The sequence below is a fragment of the Tachypleus tridentatus genome, chromosome 7, assembly GCF_004210375.1.
Source record: "Tachypleus tridentatus isolate NWPU-2018 chromosome 7, ASM421037v1, whole genome shotgun sequence".
In the NCBI taxonomy this organism is placed as follows: Eukaryota; Metazoa; Arthropoda; class Merostomata; order Xiphosura; family Limulidae; genus Tachypleus; species Tachypleus tridentatus.
The window spans coordinates 131,467,118-131,490,190 of NC_134831.1; the positions used below are offsets into that span (position 1 = coordinate 131,467,118).

A 23,073-nucleotide genomic window follows, 5' to 3' on the forward strand; every position below is an offset into this window, starting at 1 on the left:
AATCAGGGGTGTTTCGAGAATTTTTATTAAAGTTATGAATCATTTTTCTACTTGGTCATAAAAGCCTTTAAAAAAAATTCAGGATACAGTTTCACTTTAGTTTATACTAAAACTATTTGTTATTAGGCTCAGAGGTTTTATATGAGACAATGAGGAGTACTAAGCTGTTAACCCAAATTGTTCATTATGTAGTCCACTAGTAAAAGTTGTAGTTATTTTCTCACCACCTGGCCTCTAGATCTGCAATAATTACAGTTTCAGACAAGAGTATGTAATTTAATTACAGCTTCAAGCTAGAATGGTATAACATTTTTTGCAGTTACATTCAGGTTAGAATAATGTATTTCATGATAATTTTGTTTATAATATTTTGGTACATCATCATGTATAAAATAAATATTAGGTTAGGTTTTTATAATGTAATAAAAGTATGGATATGTGACATCACCACTACATTAGCTAAACGTTATGCAGTATCTTGAGTAATATCATTATTATTCCTATTTATCATTCCTACAGCTCCAAGTAACAGTAATTTAAAATCATCAGCGTTTCAGATGAGTGTCATTTAATATTACATAAACATCAATATAACTGCTCCTTTTAAGAATGTTATATTAGATTTAGTGGGATAGGTGTATAGAAGATATATATATGTATATATATATATATATAATACAGGTCTTTTTTTTTATATAAAGGAAAAATTTGTTAATTTAGGTCAGCAAATTTAAGTATACATTTTGCAACAATCTCCTGTAGGTGGATTCTATGTGCCAACCATATGGAGCCTGTGAAAGGATTTCTGAATAGATATCTGAGGAGAAAACTGATCGAATATGAAATCCAAAACAATTCACAGAATCCAGAACTTGCCAAAATCATCGACTGGATACCCAAAGTGTGGGCACATTTGAACAAATTTTTGGAAACTTACAGCTCATCTGATGTTACCATAGGTATATTAAGAGTATTGGAAATTATGGAATAAAAGACACAAGTGCTGCTGTACATCTCTCTCTGATTTAACAATTTTTGCAAAATTGATAATTTTATAATGTTAAAAATTTTTGGATTGATGTTTGTAGTAGTTCTATTTATGTAGGTCATAAGTGTGGACGATTACAACTTATAATATGGCATAGTTTTTGATTTTTATATCCTCTCTTATAGGCTTTGTAAATGAAATATTTTAAGTTATTCTTTCTTCTTATTGGCCCAGCGGGTTAAGGTGTTCAAGTCGTAATCCAAAGGTCGCAGGTTCGAATCCCCGTTGTATCAAACATGCCTTTTTAGCTGTGAGGACGTTATAATGTGAAGGTCAATCCCACTACTCATTGGTAAAAAAGTAGCCCAAGAGTTTGAGGTGGTTGGGAATGACTAGCTGCCTTCCCTCTAGTCTTACACTGCTAAATTAGGGTAATCCAAGGGTCGCAGGTTCGAATCCCCGTTGCACCAAATATGCTTGCCTTTTTAGCTGTGAGGGCGTTATAATTTGACGGTCAATCCCACTACTCATTGGTAAAAAAGTAGCCCAAGAGTTAGCAGTGGGTGGGAATGACTAGCTGCCTTCCCTCTAGTCTTACACTGCTAAATTAGGGATGGCTCATGTAGATAGCTCTCCAGTAGCTCTGAGCGTAATTCAAAAACAGACTAAACTAAACAATTCTTCTTGTTAGATGTAGTACTAACGTTATTCAGTTCTGTTTAGTCTCATAGATACTTTTAGAAACTACATTACCTTCTGAATGTACATTTTGACTTTGACAAAAACTAGAAACACTAGTTATAGTTGGAAAGGTTTGAAGTATTATAAAATTTCATAAAGAAATGTATAAAGTTCAGAATATGTGCATTATTGGTTGCTTTTTTTAACATCAACGTGGATTAGATTTTGAAAATTAATATTCATGGTTTTGATTCTTTATTTAATCAACTTCTTTGTGTATTAAATATTTTATATTTTAATTATTTTTTCTAGGTCCAAGGTTATTCTTATCATGCCCAATAGATATTGACAGTTCCCAAGTCTGGTTTACAGATCTATGGAATTACAGTATTGTTCCATACCTTATGGAAGCTGTGCGTGAAGGCTTGCAGGTAGAGCAAAGGGCTTTTTTAAATATCTTTTACTGGCATAAAATACCCACACTCTGCTGCAGGACGTTAATGTACCAGTCAAGCATCTCTGTTATCCAAATTACTTCTGTAACTAATCCAGTCCTTTAATTGTTTCGTCTATACAAATATATATTGATATTTCCCAATCTTAATTTCATTCAACTACTTTTAAAAGCAATTTATTTTTTTTTAATGTAACTTTTCAGATTTGTTTTCTGTTCTTATGGTTTTATTTCAGTTATTTTTGCTCTTCAAATTCTTCACTATTCTCTGATTCATATTTTTCATCCTGTGGTTTGCTGGCACTTCCCAAACTTAATTCATTTCATTTTTTTTTTTTTAATAATCAGATTTGTATATTTTTTCCCCGTGTTTCAGTTGAGAAAATGTATTTGGCAGAAAACCTCTGTTTTGTTCATTCAGTAAGTGAGAATTAGAAAAAAAAAACTTCTATAGACCTTCAGAAAGAAGAATTATGGGGCATAAGGGCCATAGGCTAAAAATTTTGTACAAAAGTATTCTGAAAGAAATCTACAAATTAATACTCAAGTGCACACTTTCAGAGTACCCTTAGTATGCAGACAAAATTTCAGGTCTCTAGGTTCCTTATACTTGGAGCTATGGTCACCACACACTCACACACACAGGGCCTTTTTATTGTGATAGATTTCCTTAAGAGATTTCTATGAAATTTGACCTAGATTAAATTCTTTATGACAGACATATTTATATATCTAGTTCTTCAGTGACTTCATGTGCACTTTTCTCATTTCACTTCACATATTAATATTTGTGATACCATGATTTTTGAAATCTTTAAGTAAAAAAGCACATCATATATCATTGTTTTGATTATATTTACATGGTAAAGGTTCTCAAGCTTCTTTAGTTACATGGTAATTGGTGTCAGAGAATTTAGTATGAAAATTTAAATGCAAAGGGAAATCAGATCTTTAATCAATTGGCTGTGTACATTATATCTAAAAATAATATATGATTTTTAACTTAACTTAGTATTACATGAGAAAGCGTTCTTACACATTCACTGTGATTTTTAAACATGTTTTAATGTATTTTACATATATTCAAATGACCTAACTCATACATATCTGGGGCAATTATATAACTAAAACTGATATAATTATATTTCTAATAGCACATTTTCTCCAGTAAAGCAATATCACAACAACTGATTTAATAGTAAGTGAAAAGAAGCTATGAAGATTTTGATTTTCTTTGGGAAAGTCTCAAACAGGAAGGATGTTAATTTCTGTTTGTTGTTGTGTGCATGTTTTTCTATCAAAACTAAAGATATTCCATCCTTAGTTTACTAAGAATAAGTGACTACATTGGACCTGCATCCTCATTTGTAATCTATATAAGATAATTTTATCATTAGATAGTACATGAAAAGGTGATATCAGTGTATATATTTGTGGCAAAGGATGAGAAAACTAATTTTTGATAAATTGAGTTGTTCATTATAAAATAACTTTTTAAACACAGGTGTAGAGCTAATAATGAAGAAACCATTCATGGAAAACTGTTTCGAAATTATCTTCTGCTCTTGCAAATCTGATAAAATACAGGATGCTTGGAAAGTCACTGTGCATTTTTGTAATCATATTTTATTCAATCTGTTTTAAGCCAGCAACTGATAACAGTGTTTAGAAACAAAATAAGAAAGATACAGGCCTGTATTGATGCCAATAGAGGTCACTTTCAACATTGCTTATAATTGTCATTCATATTTACCTCCTGTATTCTATATTGAAACATGTCTGTTAATAAATATATAAGTGCACAGTGACTTTCCAAACACCCTGTATAACTTGTTGTCAGGAGTAGATAAACAGATAACACAAAATAAGTGCCATCTTATGACAGATTTCCTAAACTGTGAGGAAAATGCTCCTCATGAAAAAGCATGCATATGACATGAATTATAATTACTTACAAGTTCAAAGAAAATCATATTATGCATGCAGTAAAACCTGCCTAAGGCAGAATCGCATGGGACTGAGTAAAATTTCCGGCATAAACAGTGAACATGCATTTCCTTAATTACATATAATTTTTAAGCAGAATGTTATACTTGCTTGACTTAAGGGAAGTAAGACATTTGTGAATAAAGTTATTATACTGATTATGCTATATTTATTAGAATAAGAACAAAAATAGACATTCAAAGTATACACAATTACACAAAATTATAATCAAATTTATTTGAAGAAAGTGTCCAATTTCAACTGTTTCTTTCTTTTTAATGGGCTTTCTCATGCAGTTAAAAGAGAACACCAATTCTACAACTTTTTTATGAAGTTTATTTTCCCCTTTCATGTTTGCATACAATTTGATAATGTTATTATAACTTAACACTTGCGATGAAATAGGAATTTTTATTTCCTCACTGTCTTTTCCATTTTGTTCATCTTGTGAATCTCTCACAGTGTTACCATCTTGAGATTTTATTACAGATTTTAAATCAATTTCATCAGTTTCTGTTAAAACACCTTGTCAACGTTTATAAAACTTTCCACGTTCACAGAATCACCCACATCAATCTTCTCAATCGGAGTTTGGATTTCACTACAATCGTCATAACAAACAACTTTAAAAAAAATGAGGGGATTTAGTAGCTTTTTTTTAAAATGAGGGTATCCAAATACATTTTACTAAATTTTAAAATTAGTGAGGATAAGAATTTATTTTTTCATGAGAATTATTTAAAGAGTAGAATTTTGCACTTAACAGACAAATATATTTCTACAAATCATGAATCTAATTTAACTGCAAAAATAATGACGACAGGGAAAAGAACAGAATTTTTTTAACCAATACATACTGTAACAAAATGTCCGAGAATTTATTAATATTTAAACAAATTATTAATTAAACAATAATTTATTAATATTTAAAGAAATTATTAGTTAAATAAGAAATTAATATTTAATCAAAATCATTTTTCCACCTTACTCATGTATTAATCCTACTTGTTGATAGATGAGGTAGGTGAAAGGTAGTTTTTCCATCCATTTTATACAGGTTCTGCCATATAGAGAGCCTTTTATAAGAGAAATATTAAAATAATGCTGCAAAATTTTGATATTTCGATCTTGTACAGATTTCCACTGTATGCAGTTTCCAGCTTAGACAAGTCTTACTCTATCTGTTACCAAATAATATATTTCAATGTAATATAAATGTTCATAACCAGTTTTATAAGAATGTAATGTTTAGAATGCACTTGTGTAATAATAATATTTACCTTCAAGAAGAATTTTTTGTCATCTGGATTAACTTTTTATGCTTTTTAGTCAAAATGATTTGAAATGTCATCACATATTACCCTTTCATAACTTATGAAAAATGTATCTTTTTATTAGTTATATACAGTAAATTGTTTCTTAACTTTCATGCACATGTTCTGCATGCAGTAAGTGTCATTGTTGTAAACCAAATGTGGGAAGGTGTAAACTTATTCTAATTCTCTATGTTAAAAAATTACATTTTAAAACACCTGTTCTGTGTGCTTACACTTGGTTGACTCTATCTCTGTATCATTCTTTCTTCAATTGGATCAATTTTTTCCAAGGGGTGGAATAGATACTTATTTAAAGAGAATAATCAATACCTGAATAATGTTAGGATTGTAGGATACCACACTAGGACTCTGGTCTAACTGAATGATATAGTATTTCCTTCTTGAGTCTGTATTCATCTTGTATACATATAGAAACCTGTCTGTTGTAGCAGCAATGAAGGTTATAACAAAAAACTGCCAGTAAATATAATGTTATATTTCTTCCTTTGTCTGTTTTTTCTCTTGCTCTTCATGTTCATTTTATTCTCTGCCTGATGTTTTTGTAAGCTAATTTTGCATAATTCTGAATAATGTATAGTTGAGACATTTATGTGGTTAAACACACTTTTGATGTGTGACAAATGTAAATTATTAATACTCAGTTATATACCCTACAACCATTTCCTTGCTATTATTATGGTTTTGCAGTCATTAAAGGTTGTTTTAGTTATTATTAGAGTTAATTATATGGATTAGTGAACACTTTTATTTACACATTAACTATGCCCATAGTTGTATGGTCGCCAAGCATGCTGGAGTGATCCAACAGATTGGGTTTATGAAACTTATCCATGGCCAACTTCAGAGGAAAAGAATTGGCCTCAGCTGCTCCGGCTGAGAACAGAGGACGTGGGATATGAAAGTTTTATAACACCAGGAATAACTACTAAAGCATCTCAGAGGAGTGTTGAAGCTGATCCGTTGGTAATATAGTTTACAGTAGTTAGAAAGGATTCTGACAAATAGAAGAAAGTATGTCTCAGTATCTCAATGAAAAATTAACATTTTCATCTTGTATGATATTCTGGTAATCTAGTAATGTATTGGGTGATCTGAAGTTTAACATTATTTGTATATTAATAAAGTTGAATAAAAGCATGCTAACAAACACCTGAATTATTAATATATATTGCATGTTTCTAGTTTGAAGAATCCATTTGTTTTTGAAGTAGGTCTACAAAGAAACACAAAGATTTAACTCATTCTAATGTGAAGTAAACTTTTAAAGCTAACAGTCACTAAACAAACTTTCATCCTTAACAAACTGTTTAATTATTTTTGGTCAAACTCTTTTCTTTAGATAAGGTAAGAACGTTCAATGACCATACAGCTGTATTTTTACAAAACAAAAGCTCTGATTATAAGTTAAGTACAATTCCATGTTGGTTTAATGCATAAACACTTGAACTTTTGAAATTTTATTATATTACACCGTTTCGATGTAATATACTGCCTTTGTAAGCATAGACTTACAATTATTTATTTAAAAAGTGTATTCTTAAGATACATCTAATGATACACTTTATATTTGGCATTTATCCTTAGGATGCCCTGTTAGGTTTAATGAAAATTTCTTTGAGTTACTTATGTTCCGATTGATATGTTTTTTACTGTCATGTTGATGTTTATACTTTATTTATAATTATAAATATAGTTATAATGTAAGATTGTATATTTGTTTTTTAGTCCTGTAAACACTTATAGTGCTTCTTCTTACCCAATATATCTAATTGTCTTTTTAAAGAATATTATCTTTTCATTTGTTTTAATTATGATTTTGTTTCCATTAATTTTGCTTCTCTTTCTATAATATAACTGACCACTGTTCTATAGCATTATTTTACTAACATCTCAGTTTTTGTAAGCATGATGTAATTTCTATTGTTATGTTGAATAATAATCATTCTAAATATCCTCAATATTTTGAATTAAAATATTCAGGTAAATTAATGACAGTGCCATCTGTTGTTTCAGTTTTTATTTCAAAATGACTACAATTACCTGCATTGAATAAATGTCTTCAGAACTTATAAGTATTTCTGTGTTAGTTACATTTATAAAAATAAAAGTTTCTTACCCAGTTTTACTCTCTCTTTACAGCTGAATATGCTTATGAGACTGCAAGAAGCTGCAAGCAGTTCAAGTCCTCATGTTAACCATGGTGACAATAAAACTATCAGCCACCAGGAAAACAATTTCGTATCTACCAACTTAATGAGCAGAAGTAACATAGAAACAATGCATTAAGTATAAGAAAAATTCAGTAAACAATGAAACATTCAAATTATGTACCTAAAAGTTTTTTAGCTAATTTTTAATTTTTATAAATAAATCTTATATTTTTTTCAGTGGCAAAAATAAGAATCATCTTGATATAATTATTTCTAAAAGTTTAGTAAAACACTTATCATATGATGAATTTAATTACAAGACAAATTTGTACCCATATTTACCTAACCCACTTAAGAACTTCTGAGAAAAATGTCTTTTTCATTTAATCCCAAAATAATTATATATATTTGACAATAATCTTTAGACTTACTTGGTCATATCACATGAAAATTTGTATAACAAACCACACATGTGGTTTATCATGTGTAGTAATAAACATACATTTATTTCTGTTATAATGTAAGTTTGATATGATGCCTTATAAGAAATAAATGCAACTTATTCTGAACTAATACATAAATATTTCTTCAAAAATTACCTCATACTTCATTGTGATGTCTAACCATTCTTGCACTATAACTGTTTTTCCCCACTATGAAAACTTTTGTGAGTGTTTATTTTTAAAAAATAGTGCATTGTGTAATATTCTATGAGGTCACTGTTATGATTTAGCTTTAGAGTATCTTACAAGTAAAATTAATTATTTTTATGTGTAACATCTATCAAATGTAGTTGAGTATTTGAAAGATGGAAACCCTATAGCAGCTCCCAGATTTATCTTTTCTTTCAACCAATCACTTCAACCAGAGAAGGATAAATATTTTTTTTGCTGGACATATATGTTTCTCATGTCTAATATAAATATAATTTATGAAATATGATATTCTGGTTTGTTTTTATGGATGTACAACAATCCATCATCAGTCTAAGTGTGAAGGCAAAAGCTATAAAGTTAATTACTTGGTGTCAAGTAGCAGTCTACATTACCTGATGTAAACAGCTATGACACTTTGAAGAAACTAATATGCAGAAACAAAATGTTGTACTTAGATTAATTGCACTAAGCTGTACGAGCAACTAGTACTGAGATCTTGAATTGCTGTGGTGTACAACTTTTATGATGTTCTATGGCTTGAAAAATGTTTGTTTCTCACTTTATGAACATTCTGTGTTTATAGTATGTTCAAGCATGGCAAAACTGTGGTAATTCTTAATTTATGAATAACTGTCAGTTTTTCTCAAAAAATTTCAGTTAAGCAGATAGTAAGCTGTTCTTTTTTGTGTATGTTTATGTGCATCTGTGTATGTTTAAACTTTTATATTTTTTTTTATATTTGTATGTGTACATAAAATCATATACATTGATAATATACCTTTATTTATTGGAGTGTGCACAAGTTATTTTTTTAACCAAAGAATGCAAAAATGTGTCAGTGTTGGTTTTACTTTCTGTGATTATCACTTATTTATTGATTGACAACTTTTAGTGGAAAGACAGACAAGGTATCAGTAATTATTAGTAAAATTGTGTGATATATAATATAATCAATGTTCATCATTTTTATAACTGAGCACAAAATTAACCTAAGATTGCAAGATTCCCTCAGGTTATTGAAGTTATTTTGTCTACATTTATATTTAAATTTTGTAAATAAATCAATGTGTGTTTTGTAGAGACATGGTCTATTTGTTCTATCCATAAAAAAAAAAAAGCACTTTAAACACCTAACACAATAAATGCATTTAGTGAAATATGTTTTTGCTTTTGTTTTTCAACGTTTCACAGGCGATACAAATTATTTACCAAGAATATCAGAAATTAAACCTACTAATAATTAAAGAACTTGCTCCCAGTGGACCCGGCATGACCAGGTGGATAAGGCACTCGACTCTTAATAAAGAACTTGCTCCCAGTGGGCCCAGCATGACCAGGTGGATAAGGCACTCGACTCTTAATAAAGAACTTGCTCCAAGTGGGCCCAGCATGACCAGGTGGATAAGGCACTCGACTCTTAATAAAGAACTTGCTCCAAGTGGGCCTGGCGTGACCAGGTGGATAAAGCACTCGACTCTTAATAAAGAACTTGCTCCAAGTGGGCCCGGCGTGACCAGGTGGATAAGGCACTCGACTCTTAATAAAGAACTTGCTCCAAGTGGGCCCGGCGTGACCAGGTGGATAAGGCACTCGACTCTTAATAAAGAAGTGTAACCAGGTGGATAAGGCACTCGACTCTTAATAAAGAACTTGCTCCAAGTGGGCCCGGTGTGACCAGGTGGATAAGGCACTCATAATCCAAGGGTTGCATGTTCGAATGCTCGTCACACCAAACATGCTCACCATTTCAGCTGTGGGGACGTTATAATGTTACGGTAAATTTGTTGATGAAAGAGAAGTCCAAGAGTTGGCAATTGGTGGTGATGACTAACTATCTTCCCTCTAGTCTTATACTGCTAAATTAGAGACGACTAGAGCAGATAGCCCTCGTGTAGCTTTGCACGAAATTCCGAGTACTTTCCGAGTAGTTCTTCAGCTAGTCTAAAGTCCTAAAGAACTGATTTCAGGCATAGCCCATTGTGTAGATTTGTGCATAATAACAAACATAGAAAAACATTTACTCAGTTAGAGGTGTTTGTACACTTTCATTTCAAGCTATTTACACAGTATAAAATATTGCATTGAAAGCAGTATAGTATGGGTTTCTAATATATCCCTTGACTTCCAGAATATATTTCCCCAGACCACTGTGTTGGCTGACTTATGAATCTGATTATGGTGTTGTGGTCAGAATATATCTTACTGATTTTAAATCAACGGTATTGTAACCTTTTTATTTAATTTTTAAATTGAGGGAATGGACAAATATTTTTTCAAACTTTTGCACTATATTAAATGTTTTGTTACAAATTATTTCATATAAAGTTTGTTTTTTGAATTTTGCGCAAAGCTACTCGAGGTCTATCTGTAATAGCCATCCCTAATTTAGCAGTGTAAGACTAGAGGGAAGGCAGCTAGTCATCACCACCCATCGCCAACTTTTGGGCTACTCTTTTATCAGCGAATAATGGAATTGACCGTCACATTGTAACGCCCCCTCGGCTGAAAGGGTGACCATATTTGTTGCGACCGGGATTCGAACCTGCGACCCTCGGATTAGGAGTCTAACGCCTTAACACGCTTAGAAATGTAATATTTACTTGTAAATGGGCGTTTTTCTTGGAAAGATTTGGATACTTGTTTTTTTATGCTTTCGAACATTCATTGCCACATCGTTTCTCCACTTTTGGACATTGCCATCCTTACATCATCCATATTTTTCAAAGACTTATGTATTGGTTGTACAAATAGAGCCTCAACCATACTATGTTTTGTTGCATCTCAGCCGACCTGAAGAGCCCTAGCACTGGAGAAAGGCATTTTCGGTAATGAATATATCATTTATAATGTTGTCAACATATTATCATTATTCTAAGCTCTTTTCAACTTTCACCCTGAAAATATTATTATAACTAAACCATAATCTGCTGATACGTTACACGACAGAACAACCATGTTTCTTTATCAAAAAAACATATACCTCATATTTAAATCACGGGTGAGACAGTATTTACTGACAGTAAAAGTAGATTGAAGCTGTACATTGTGCAGTTTTCTCAAGTTTATATACTTTTTTTTTCAGTTAATCGTAACCATTTGGCGATTTATGTATTTTTAGTGTGCGACTGTAAAAGGGAAGTGGAATTGATTTTGTTTTGAATTTCGCGCAAAAGTACACGAGGTTTATGTGCGCTAGCCGTCCCTAATTTAGCAGTGTAAGACTAGAGGGAAGGCAGCTAGACATCATCACCTACTGCCAACTCTTGGGCTACTCTTTTACCAACTAATAATGGGATTGACCGTAACATTATAACGTCCCCACAGCTGAAATGGCGAACATGTTTGCAGTGACGGAGATTCAAACCCGCAAGCTTCGGATTACGAGTCGAGTGCCTTAACCCACCTGGCCATGTCAGACCAATAGGCATTGACGTAAATTTTTTTAACAAATAATTCGATCACCATTGCTGTATTTATTTTTGAGCTTAATATTTTTCTTGCTGATTTTTGTATTATTGTATGCGTGTTTGTTTTCTTATTCGTTTTAAGTGAAAAAGAAACCAAGTATCATAAAATATCTTTGATGAAGTTATGTAAGCACCTTCTTTATCAGATTTTCACAAAAAATTCTTTGCTAGCGTTAAAAACTCACCACACGCATAACATGACACATATTCTCTTCTCTTTTCAGTTCCATTGCGATTAGGGCCCAGAATGGCCAGATGGTTAAGGTTCTCGACTCATAATTTGAGGGTCGTGGGTTCGAATCCCCGTCACACCAAACACACGTGTCCTTTCAGCCGTGTGGGCGTTATAACGTTATGGTCAATTCCACTATTCGTTGGTAAAAGAGTGGCCCAAGGTGATGATTAGCCGCCTTCCCTCTAGTCTTACACTACTAAATTAAGGAAGGCTCGTGTAGCTTGACGCGAAATTCAAAAAACAAACAAATAAACCAACCATTGCGATTAATCACAGGTTTCTTCCCCATATTATCTGTTTCTTACACTTCAAAACACAGAGAGAAAGCTATGGGAAAATGTATATTAACTTATGAGAGATTGGACACAACTTCCATAAAAGAAGGAAGTCAAAATGAGACTCTGAGCAAAAGTTAGGTCAGAAAAAGGAGAAATACATATGGTCAGATTGTCAATTTACCGCCTTCGATTATAACCAATCGTTGAATTAGGTTTGGTTTTTGTTCCGAGAATTATGACGATTCAACAAAATTCATCAAATTGAGCGAAAGATCTACTTGCAATTGGATGTGTGCACTATTTGGAGGATCGTAAGAATACTACAGAAATCTGTATAAAAAAGAACAAAGTTTCGAAGCAAGAAGTCAGTATCCTGGCTCACATCAATGAAAAAGTATTCTATAATCTATTTTCGTTTTATAGAGAGCTGTATCTGAGAGATTAACAATATTAGAGATATGTCGGAAGTTTTCATTGCTAAGACGTTTAAAAGGTCACTGTTATTCTCAACAGATTTTTTTAGTTTGAGAAGTCTTACGCGTCTTAAAGTATGAAGTGTTTTAAAACATTTTCTAAAGCTGTTCATTATGAGATAAAGAAAATTTAATAGTTTCTGAAAGACTGCTTAATGTTATGGTGGTTTTTTTATGGAAAAAACGAGTGTTGTTGGAGCGCTTCTTGATTTGGTGTTATTTGAAGGAAGCTCATTTTTGTTATTCTTTCTTAAGAAGGAATTACCAGTTTTATTTCTATTTTTTATATTTCTCCAGCGAAGAGTTGTGCAGGTCATAATAGTGAGAAATTTCTTTATCTAGAATCTCGACAGAATTTTGACAGAATGTTTTATTGATATTCATAAATTCTTGTGAGGTGTTTTCAAGGATCTGTTGCCATTTGTTCCAGAAGTTATTATCATATGCTCCTATTGTTATTGGTTCTTTTAATGCGAGATATTGAGGTATGTTTCGTTTTTTTTTATGTTATGCACTAGTGAGTTGGCATGTAGATATTGTTTTGTGCTTTTCTCAGTAAGTTTTTTAAGTTTTTCAAATAGTTGTTCTCTGCTGTAACTGAATGATCCGCCGCTTTGTTCACATAGAATGTTGACAGATATTAGTATGAGGAAGTCGTTTAAATCGTGAGATAGAGGATAGGTAGGTTTAAGGGAAGAAAGAGGAAAGTACGTTCTTCAGAGTGTAGAGTGCATTGCTGGTCATTCTGAGAGTTTATGATAACAGATGAAAGACTACTGTGTTCTAATGAAGGTAACTCTATAAGTACTGGTCGACTGATAAAGACTGTAGTGTGGAACATGTAGCGTTTATACTAATAATGATTGGGTGCGGTTTTGGAGTTAAGAGATTGGAAGAGTTTGTGGGTAAATAAAAATGAATAACCAAAACATGAGAATATAGAATGTTGCTATTTGTAGAATGTGATGTTTTAAGGGAAGTGTGATTTGTGTTTAGTCCTCTAACACAACAGGAGTTGAAGTATCATTATGAAAGAGAGAATGAAATTTTAGTGGGATAGAGTGAGCGATGGAGGTATCATTGTGGGAGAAGCTAGTAGCACCCCTACCGCTAGTGGCACAGTGGTATGTCTGCGAACTAACAACGTTAAAAACCAGGTTTCGATAACCGTGGTGAGCAGAGCATAAACAGTCCTTTGTGTAGCCTTTTGCTTAATTACAAACAACGTTGGTAGCTTCTGAGATAGGGAAAAATGTACAACCTACAGAGGGAATGATAGAACTATTAAAAGATAGGATATGATTGGAGTGACTTAGAAGTGGGAGACAACAGTGAGAGAATTTTACGAGTGATAAAGTCTCATAAAGTTTCAGACCAGAGTAAAAATATCAGAAGAGGTGAGGTGAGGTGAAGTCCATCTCTTTAAAAAAAATAATAAGTGAGTGGTATTAGATTTATATGATTAATAAGGGCAACTTGGGGGTTAAGTCTGCATATGTGTTTAGTTAATTTATTAAAATGTTGAATTTTGTTGTCGAGTTGATTAATTACTGTGTTGTTTTGTGTATTGTATTCAGTGAAAGGGTGTCCGGTTACATGCTTATATATCTAACTAGAGTTAACAAAGTTTAATGTGTGGTCTCAGGCTGAAGATATGTGCTATGCGTTTTCAAGTTTTATTCATTTCTATGAAACTTTCAGCTGCCTGAAGAATTGATGATGCCTGATGCAACTACATCCGAGCCCATAACAACATTGAAAACGTCTAACCTACAAGAAAACACAAAAATTAACCTCACAATCTCCATGTAAATAGTTACTGTTATGTCACTCAGAGTCGAATAATACAGAATAAAATTGAATGAAGTTATGTCTGTTTTCAATTGATATGTTAACTGATAACTTACTGGTAGTATTAAGTAATTTAATGGGAGTTATAAAAAGTTTAATTGAGGGACATTTATCTGTTCAGTTTCAACAGTTTAATAATTTTAACGGTAAAACTATTCAAGATACTTCCGCTAATCTTAATGTAGTCGTGTATCTCAATATGTTAAATTAAAGTGTTGCTTGTGTTTGATTCTGAGTCTCCGAGCCAATACCTTATTCTAACTGCAAGCTTCCTCGAGTTAATGGCTCGTGTACTTCACTCACAACTGTAACCTGAATTTTAAATAAATCTATTGTTATCTGGATTAAGTCGAACTCCAAATGACTACTTTACCAGTGGTTCATGTTTTCACAGTTCAGATATTTTACTAGGGTTGTAAATATGCATTTTAAAATAAACACGACACAATGCTTTCAACATTTAAAGTATAATGATCCAAACAGTATACTACCGACATCATACTCGATAGCGTTTGTGTTCTGAACCTGCATATTAAAATTTGTTAATGGTGTACCTCATCAAAATACTTTTGCCAGTTTTTAGAAAGTACGTTGCATATAAATAGTTTATTCTAATTAAGTGAGTATAGGAGCAACTATCTGTACATTTATACTTCTAATTATGCAAAATAATTTAAAAGAATAATTTTAAATTATTAGTAGTAAACGTCTATATGCCATATTCAGATGAAATATCCAGTACTTAGAAAACACATTTATTTACATTTTCATAGAAGGTCTTATTTGTTTTATATTGGATCGGGTTTAACGGATCACAGTTAATACATCAACTGTCTTTTGTAAAGTGCTCTTCCACATTATGGTCACATGAGATTGTAATAAGCTAAGAAGCGACTGTGGGTTTTATCTATTGCATTCTGTTCTGTATTTGCTTTATTTCGCACAATAAAACATATAAGGTAACTTCCAATGGTCCACATTCTGAAGAATTCAAAGTACAGTGTAAACAGAGGATAGTAGTTACGAATAAACTTGTTCTTAACAAACCAGATTCATAAAACTAGCATAGAATAGCTATTAGTATTACTGGTGTTATTTTGCTGTGTAATACAGGTTGTTTTTGAATTCTATATTATCTGAATCTGTCTTGTTTTTAAATTTATCACGAAGAATAACTATATATATATATATGTATATATATGTAAGTGCTGAATTATATATTTCAGTAATGTTTTATTCATCCGTCAGCGATAACAAAATATTATTTCCGAATACGAAGATAATTTTTAAAAAAATGTATATAACTTATTTAGCTTTTCATACGTTGGTGCTTCAGGAAAGTGTTACTCAAAACAAAAAAGCGCCAGGTACGAAAAATACAAGCATGTACAAAAGAAGATATACATCAGATTTAGATGAGTAATGTAGTCTCCATATTCGTTAAAAGTCGGGTTACCTCAGCAGGATCTGAAAATAGAGCACTGCAAACGTAAAATAGTGTAATTCCCTCTGAAACCATTCGTCTTTCTGTAGGACAGTAGAAAATCTTAGGAATTACAGCCCTAAAATCAGATGTTCGATTCCCCTTGCTGGATACAGCACATAGCCTGACATGGCTTTGCTGTAAGAAAAAAGCACACTCACTGAAACAGTTAAAATAATATGTCTTGATACTGATGAGTGCTCAGTTGACATAGTAGAGCATTTTCTTTCTCCCAAACATTCTTGTTTATTAAAGAAACATTAAAAGATTGAAGTCGCCCTCTAACAAGAAAAGCGTGTTCCATTCATGTTTTTTTTTTAAACCAAAAGATTTAAAACAATCACGAAATGTAATTACAAAAGTAGTTTGAGGGGCAAACTTAGTTGCAGCATAGCGTCTGACGTGTCAGTTTTAATACGAACTAGTTTTTGTTAAAACTTCCATATGACAGAAACACCATCCAGTTGCTTCTTTAAGTGTCAGACGACTGGTCTACTTATTATTGGTAAAGAAGTGAGGATCGAATAAGTTATTAGATCTAGCAATGAGTAATAAAAAGCCATTCTTGATATACAAAAGCAAAACAATATTAACAAGGACCCTAAAGTGATAATAAAATTTAGCAACAAGTGTGTCTGAAGTTATGTATTAAAGTCACACATTTAGCAGCGAGAACTTAAATCTATCGGATGTCTTTCATCTCACACAGAGTCATCAGTACATTCGGCCTTTGACTTAAGCGTGAACTGTCTTATTTGTAGCAAAAATCTTACAATTGCAACTGCCTCGTGGCGAAAGAAGCAAAAGCAAGTAATGCAACCTGGAACACGAATTAATATCAATCACATGTCCGTTTTTTGCAATTGGGAGAATTTTACACTCAATTCGTTTTAATGTTAAGTGTTTTCTAGACGAAATTCTCCCTTGCATGATGCTCCAAGAATACCTCCTGACCAAGACAAAAGTAACAGTCACTGTTATCTTTATGTCTACCTTCCATCGTTGCTATACAGTAGAGAGCGTAATACAAGGATGTTGCTGTTTTATAAGTGCGATTGTTATTGCATTTTAGTAAATATTCACTGATATCGTGCATGAACGCGTATTAATACATAGCATGAATATCTTACACATTAAAAATTGAATTTTTAGCTACGACTTAGCCCTTCATAGCATTATTATTATTTATTATATTATTTTTAATGTAGGTATAAAGGTGTTCTTTAAAGAAGCCTTACTTATACAACAACTCAAGCCCAAAATAAACCAATACAAAGGAACAACTTTATAGGATTGTTCTGAGTTTGTCTGGTTTAGTTTTTCCAGTACAAACTTTAACATCATAGCTCCGCCATCTCTTAATCGACTTGAGATCTAATGACAGTTTTGAACTCAAAAGGTCAAACCCTCTTTGATTGGTGCATTGACCACGCTCAAGGATGCTTATTCTAATCCTGCTTAAAATAATGTCAAATTCCGCAGCATTTGAAGATCCCCTCTTGTTCAAAATAGAATAGGCATTCTCAATAGCGGCAGCTGTAATTAGATTTCAATCAGTAAAGAGATAAAGCTATGAGCTAAAAGTCTGTACTTGAAAAAAAATCAGCATACAAAAACTCAGAATTGTTCTATGAGCCACAATGTCGCGGCTAAAAAGATTTAATATTTCTATTGTGCTATCTTGGAACCATTCGTAAAATATCCACATATAATATACTTATAACCAAATTAAAACGTTTTTTTAGTATTAATAAACGAATGCTCAAGCATGCCAACAGAATCTTGAAGAAAATGTGAATAAAAAAAACAATACAAAAAAATATGTGTGCACACTGTTACACATTTCTTAACCAACAAATCAGCTTTAAATAAACAGCACAAATGAATCTAAACCCACAATCTCATCACTGGAAGAAATAAAAACAGGGCCACTAAATGGGTGATTAGTGTTTTATTTTATATGTGGTACACACATATGCACAACTTTAGAGATCAGAAGTATGAACCATTTTCACTTTTATTTTTGTTTTAACATTTTAACTTCAAATACGTGTTTCTATAGTGTGCATGAAATGTACTGAAACATACTCATTGACGCAAAAGTCTGTATATATATTTATATACATATTTATCCGCAATTATTTTTTGAAAATCTAGATTGGATAAAACAATAATCAGATATTCAAGTTGTTACTCTGGTGGAATCTAACATAATTAAAACATAATAGTTCTCGCTTTAAACGTAAAGATCTCGTATTTTAGCCCTAATACGATATTCTTTTGATATTCCTTTACCAAAAATAAACATCTTTTTTTTTTTTTTGTAAATACCTTGCATTATAATTTTGTCGATCTGCTTCAAAATGAAAATATCTGAATAATATAGTCTGTAGATGCGTAAACTGATTACTAAATAGGACTAACCTTAATGCTCGTTCGAATGGCGCGTAAAGTTTGTAAATATTTGCACATTGGAATTGAAATTAATAAAAAGCCATAATTCACGAGTATTTTTCGTAAAGAGCTATACTGAGAAGCGTGAAAATGAGGAAAAACTTTTGTGTGAATAAGCCATAAACCGACTACATGTTAACAAGCACGCAGTCAAGTGTGAATAAGCCATAAACCGACTACATGTTAACAAGCACGCAGTCAAGTGTGAATAAGCCATAAACCTACTACATGTTAACAAGCACGCAGTCAAGTGTGAATAAGCCATAAACCGACTACATGTTAACAAGCACGCAGTCAAGTGTGAATAAGCCATAAACCGACTACATGTTAACAAGCACGCAGTCAAGTGTGAATAAGCCATAAACCGACTACATGTTAACAAGTAAGCACGGAGTTAATGTGTACGCGTCAGTTTGATTTTATCACAAAACACTTCAAACAAATTTAAGGTACTTTCATAGTGCAATATTACTACACTACGTTAGTGTGAACGTTTACGTATATGTGTGCTAATAAATAGTTGGTTGTTTTTTTTCTGTAACGTTTTTCTATGAGTTTTAAACGCAGTCGGCATTTAAGTGTAAAATAAGTATCTCGGTGTGAAACATTCGGCTTAACTCAGATCCTAGTAAGTCCCGCTACAATCGGGAAATATGTATATATAGGCCCTCCTTGTGTCGTTGAGTAGCGGCTCACTGAATTCGCTTGTGTGAGCATATCGTTTTCGGTAACATTTGAACGTAACCTTGTTCCAAACGGCAGCTTTGCATACAATTCCCAGTTCCAGACAATTCTGTAGACATCCTTCGAGTGTAAGGTTTGCAGGTGTTGGGGTAATATCGTTCCTTGGTAAACCGATATTGTCTAAAACCCGATAGCCCGCTGAAAAGAGTTAAATATAATTATGTCAGAATCACATCTATATGAACTATTATAATTTCAAATATTCACCGAAGAACGTTAAGAAATCGATTTCAGTCACAAAAAAAATCAAACAAACGGTAATAATATTTTATTCGTCAAGTGGACGAATGAAAGAAGTCTGGAATATAACTTTTATGATATAACAAAAAATGCTGTTTTTAAGAATGTGCGATGGAAAATATTAAACTGTGTGTAAAATAGTGTTAATAACTTCTTACTAATAGAACCTGCTTTATGAATGTTACAAAGAGAGAATCAACAAACTATTTTATTGTATATTTATTTGCTGGTATTCAATTATATTAATTTCACAGAGGGTAGAGTTGATGAAGAAAAACTGTTCTAGATTTAAGGATATTTAGTTATTTTAGGTTCCCAGTTTGTTATACTAGAATATCAAATGAAATACAAATGGAATAATTTTCACTTACGTTCTTCTTTGCTCCCGCATGGCCAAGCGTGTTAAGGCGTTCGACTGATAATCCGAGGGTCGCGGATTCGAATCCCGGTCGCACTAAACATGCTCGCTCTTTCAGCCGTGGGGGCGTTATGATATTACGGTCAATCCCATTATTCGTTGGTAAAAGAGTAGTCCACGAGTTGGCGGTGGGTGGTGATGACTAGCTGCTTTCCCTCTAGTCTTACACTGCTAAATTAGGGACAGATAGCGCAGATATCCCTCGAGTAGCTTTGCGCGAAATTCAAAACAAACAAACAAAACTTACGCTCTTCACACTCTAGTCCACAGTAACCTCGTCTACAGGTACATTGGTGATCCCTGAAGGTGCCGTTAACGAGAGTAGGAGAAATATCTTCACATGTTCCTCCATTTTGGCAGGGAATTACATCACATGACGTTATCTTTATGCAAAAAAAATAGAAATATATTACTTTCCAAATAAATAAAACAACTCGACTTATTTATTTGCTAGAAAGAATTTTATTACAGTTCAATGTTTTATATTATAATGCAGTATTAGTGTTTGGAAAAGTAACTTACTTCGATGAAAAGGAAAGAATCCATTTACGAAATAATAACAATTTGAGTTGTTGACGAGTATAATACAAAGTGTAACAAAAAAATTTAAAAAAATGTTACACAGTCATGAACTTGACCAAATAACTCTATGTTGTACTCAAAAATGTTGCAAAAATACTATATTAATTTCATTTTCCGATTTTGTTAAAAACCTTTTTTGGGAAAAACAAATTTGTTTGGTTTGAATTTCGCGCCAAGCTACACAAGGGCTATCTGCGCTAACCGTCCCTAACTGAGAATTGTAAAACTAGAGGGAAGGCAGATAGTCATCAGCATCCTCTGCTAACTCTTGGACTACTCTTTTAATAACGAATAGTGGAATTAACTGTTACATTATAACGCGATGACGGCTGAAAGGGCGAGCATATTTGATGCTACGGGGATTCGAACCCGCGACCCCAAGATTAGGAATTCGAGCGCCCAAGCCACCTGACCATGCCGAGATGAAACATTTTGTATTGAAAGATTAAACACCGTGGGTTACGTAAAACTGTTCACATATCCCAAAGATTAATATAGTTAATTAATTAATTAATATAGTCAAGCCATATTATAGACATCATAACGAATAATATACTAGAACTTTCATACAACTATTTTTCATAGTTGGTGGAAATTGAGAAAAATAGTCAACTAATTTTAAAGTATCAGTTATCTATATGTAATTAACTAAGGTCAAGCCTGTTACATTTATGTATAGAAGCAGTTGTTGTTCAACGGCTGGATTTCAAGTACCAAACATGTTTGTTGATACAGGTTTCTAGTGAGTATTATATCAAACCTGAATTTATTCATTTTGAAAGTTACCACCTCATATTCATAGGTCTTTGCCTAAAGTGTAGATCAAAACTTAGTGTTTTCTGGTTACCAATTCGTTTTGGTTAAAAGCTACGCTGTTCAAAGATTTTTGTTGGAGAAAAAGTAATATGTGGTTAACATTTCGACTTAGCGACTCCCTCTGGAGGTGACAAAAAACACTATCTTCTTATTTCATGGTTTTTGTTTTATGGCTGTCATACGTTCTGGTTAATTGCATTGACACGCAAATTTCTTTAGCAACCAGCCTTACCTTGCCATAATACGCGTTACCAACTGTTGTAATAAACTTTAAGGTTCCATTCACTGTCGGTAGAAGGTCGCATTCTAAAGTGTTTGCCCTGTAATTGAACCCTCCACAGTCGCTCATCTTAGAACAAGCAGCGACACACCATCGCACATTTGGCTGTTGAAGGGTTGGAACCAACATTGGTGCATGAAGTTTTTGTTGTTCGGCTTGTTTCTCAAACTTAAAAAATTCGAAGGAACTTAGCGCTTCTAAAGCACCATATAAACACAACAATAGACTAAGCGCCGTTTTCATGATTTATACACCAAAATTAACGAAGACAGAATCAGTTAAAATGGAATTTGTGTCGTTTTGTCATTTGTGGCAAAGTTCTTTTGGATCTCGAACCGTATCAACCTCATTAGCTGTCTTGTCTTCCAACCAATCACAGTCTTTCAAAAATGAAACCACCTGTATGGATTTTGTATTTCAACAAATTATTCATTATAACAAAAAATATAGCATAAAATATTTATCAGATTATAAAAGCATTTGAATTTAAATTATTTAATACACAACCACTACAATGTTATTGACTGTTATAAATTCAAGTAACGAAAAGGATCTGAACTGGTTAACCAATGGCTACAGAGCTGGGCTGACCAACGTTAGTGGCGTGTTACCACTGAACACATTCACGACTTTCACATCTGGGTACATTATAAAACTGAGAGCCAATCCACTTAAAGAACCAGAAATAAATATTGCTGTGACTAACGTTAAATGGCCTTTCCTTCCTATGATTAGAATTCAAGTTTAGAGACAGATACGTCTAAATTTAAATGTTTCTAACATAATCATCTAATCCGCTTAAAAAATTCAAGTAGAAAAAAAGGGGACGAAAAATATTTTATATTTATTTTTATGTACTGCAAATTTTTTTATTTAGTAACATGTACAGTCTGTTACTGTTTCTAGCTTGAATAAGAGTGTTTACCAAGTAAATAAAATACTACCATGATTTTTAAAAGTGATTTTTCTATAAAAGTATAATTTCTTTATTTTATAACTTTCGCATTCTTCTACTTTATCTTTAATCTTTAATATTTGCGTTATTGTCTTACGATTTAAAGTAATAGCTAAATAGGCTTAAATCTTTCATTGGAAGAGAGTTAACTATACGATCACTCTATTTTAAATATGTTACAGTTTGTTGTTCTTAATTAGAGCATTTACTGACTACGTTTTTATATCTGTTTCTTTGTATCTGATAGATTGCTTTGTTTTGAATTTCGCGCAAAGCTACACGAGGACTATCTGCGCTACCCGTCCCTAATTTAGCAGTGTAAGACTAGAGGGAAGGCAGCTAGTCATCACTACCCACCGCCAACTCTTGGGCTTCTCTTTCAGCAACGAATAGTGGGATTGACCGTCACATTATAATGCCCTCACGGCTGAAAGGGCGCACATGTTTGGTGTGACGGGGATTCGAACCCACGAACCTCAGATTACGAGTGAAGTGCCTTAACCACCTGGCCATGCCGAGTAGTATTTGACAGAAAAAATTGTCTA

The 23,073-nt window shown here is 32.6% G+C and overlaps 2 protein-coding genes across 2 annotated transcripts in view; one reads left to right on the forward strand and one right to left on the reverse strand.

The window, feature by feature from the left end:
- LOC143256613 (uncharacterized) overlaps positions 1-9,331 on the forward strand; it is a 74,252-nt gene extending 64,921 nt beyond the window's left edge. Inside the window, exons 22-25 of the mRNA XM_076514034.1 lie at positions 763-959; positions 1,982-2,100; positions 6,218-6,409; positions 7,586-9,331. Coding sequence (XP_076370149.1) covers positions 763-959; positions 1,982-2,100; positions 6,218-6,409; positions 7,586-7,732 — 655 coding nt within the window. The 3' untranslated portion in view covers positions 7,733-9,331. The remainder of the gene's footprint in view (positions 1-762; positions 960-1,981; positions 2,101-6,217; positions 6,410-7,585) is intronic.
- A 9,102-nt stretch (positions 9,332-18,433) lies between these two features.
- On the reverse strand, positions 18,434-21,847 carry LOC143258121 (uncharacterized). The gene is made up of 3 exons (XM_076517137.1): positions 21,526-21,847; positions 20,143-20,278; positions 18,434-19,375 (listed from the first exon to the last, which is right to left on the reverse strand). The coding sequence occupies exons 1-3, from the start codon at positions 21,814-21,816 to the stop codon at positions 19,119-19,121; spliced, it is 684 nt and encodes a 227-aa protein (XP_076373252.1). The 5' UTR covers positions 21,817-21,847; the 3' UTR covers positions 18,434-19,118.
- Between the last annotated feature and the right edge of the window lie 1,226 nt (positions 21,848-23,073).

Coding starts and splice junctions, on each gene's coding strand:
- LOC143258121 (XM_076517137.1), bottom strand. CDS start 21,816: ATGAAAACGGCGCTTAGTCTATTGTTGTGTTTATATGGTGCTTTAGAA. Junction 20,279..21,525: donor GTAACGCGTATTATGGCAAG/GTAAGGCTGGTT, acceptor TTTTGCATAAAG/ATAACGTCATGTGATGTAAT. Junction 19,376..20,142: donor TGGACTAGAGTGTGAAGAGC/GTAAGTTTTGTT, acceptor AACTCTTTTCAG/CGGGCTATCGGGTTTTAGAC.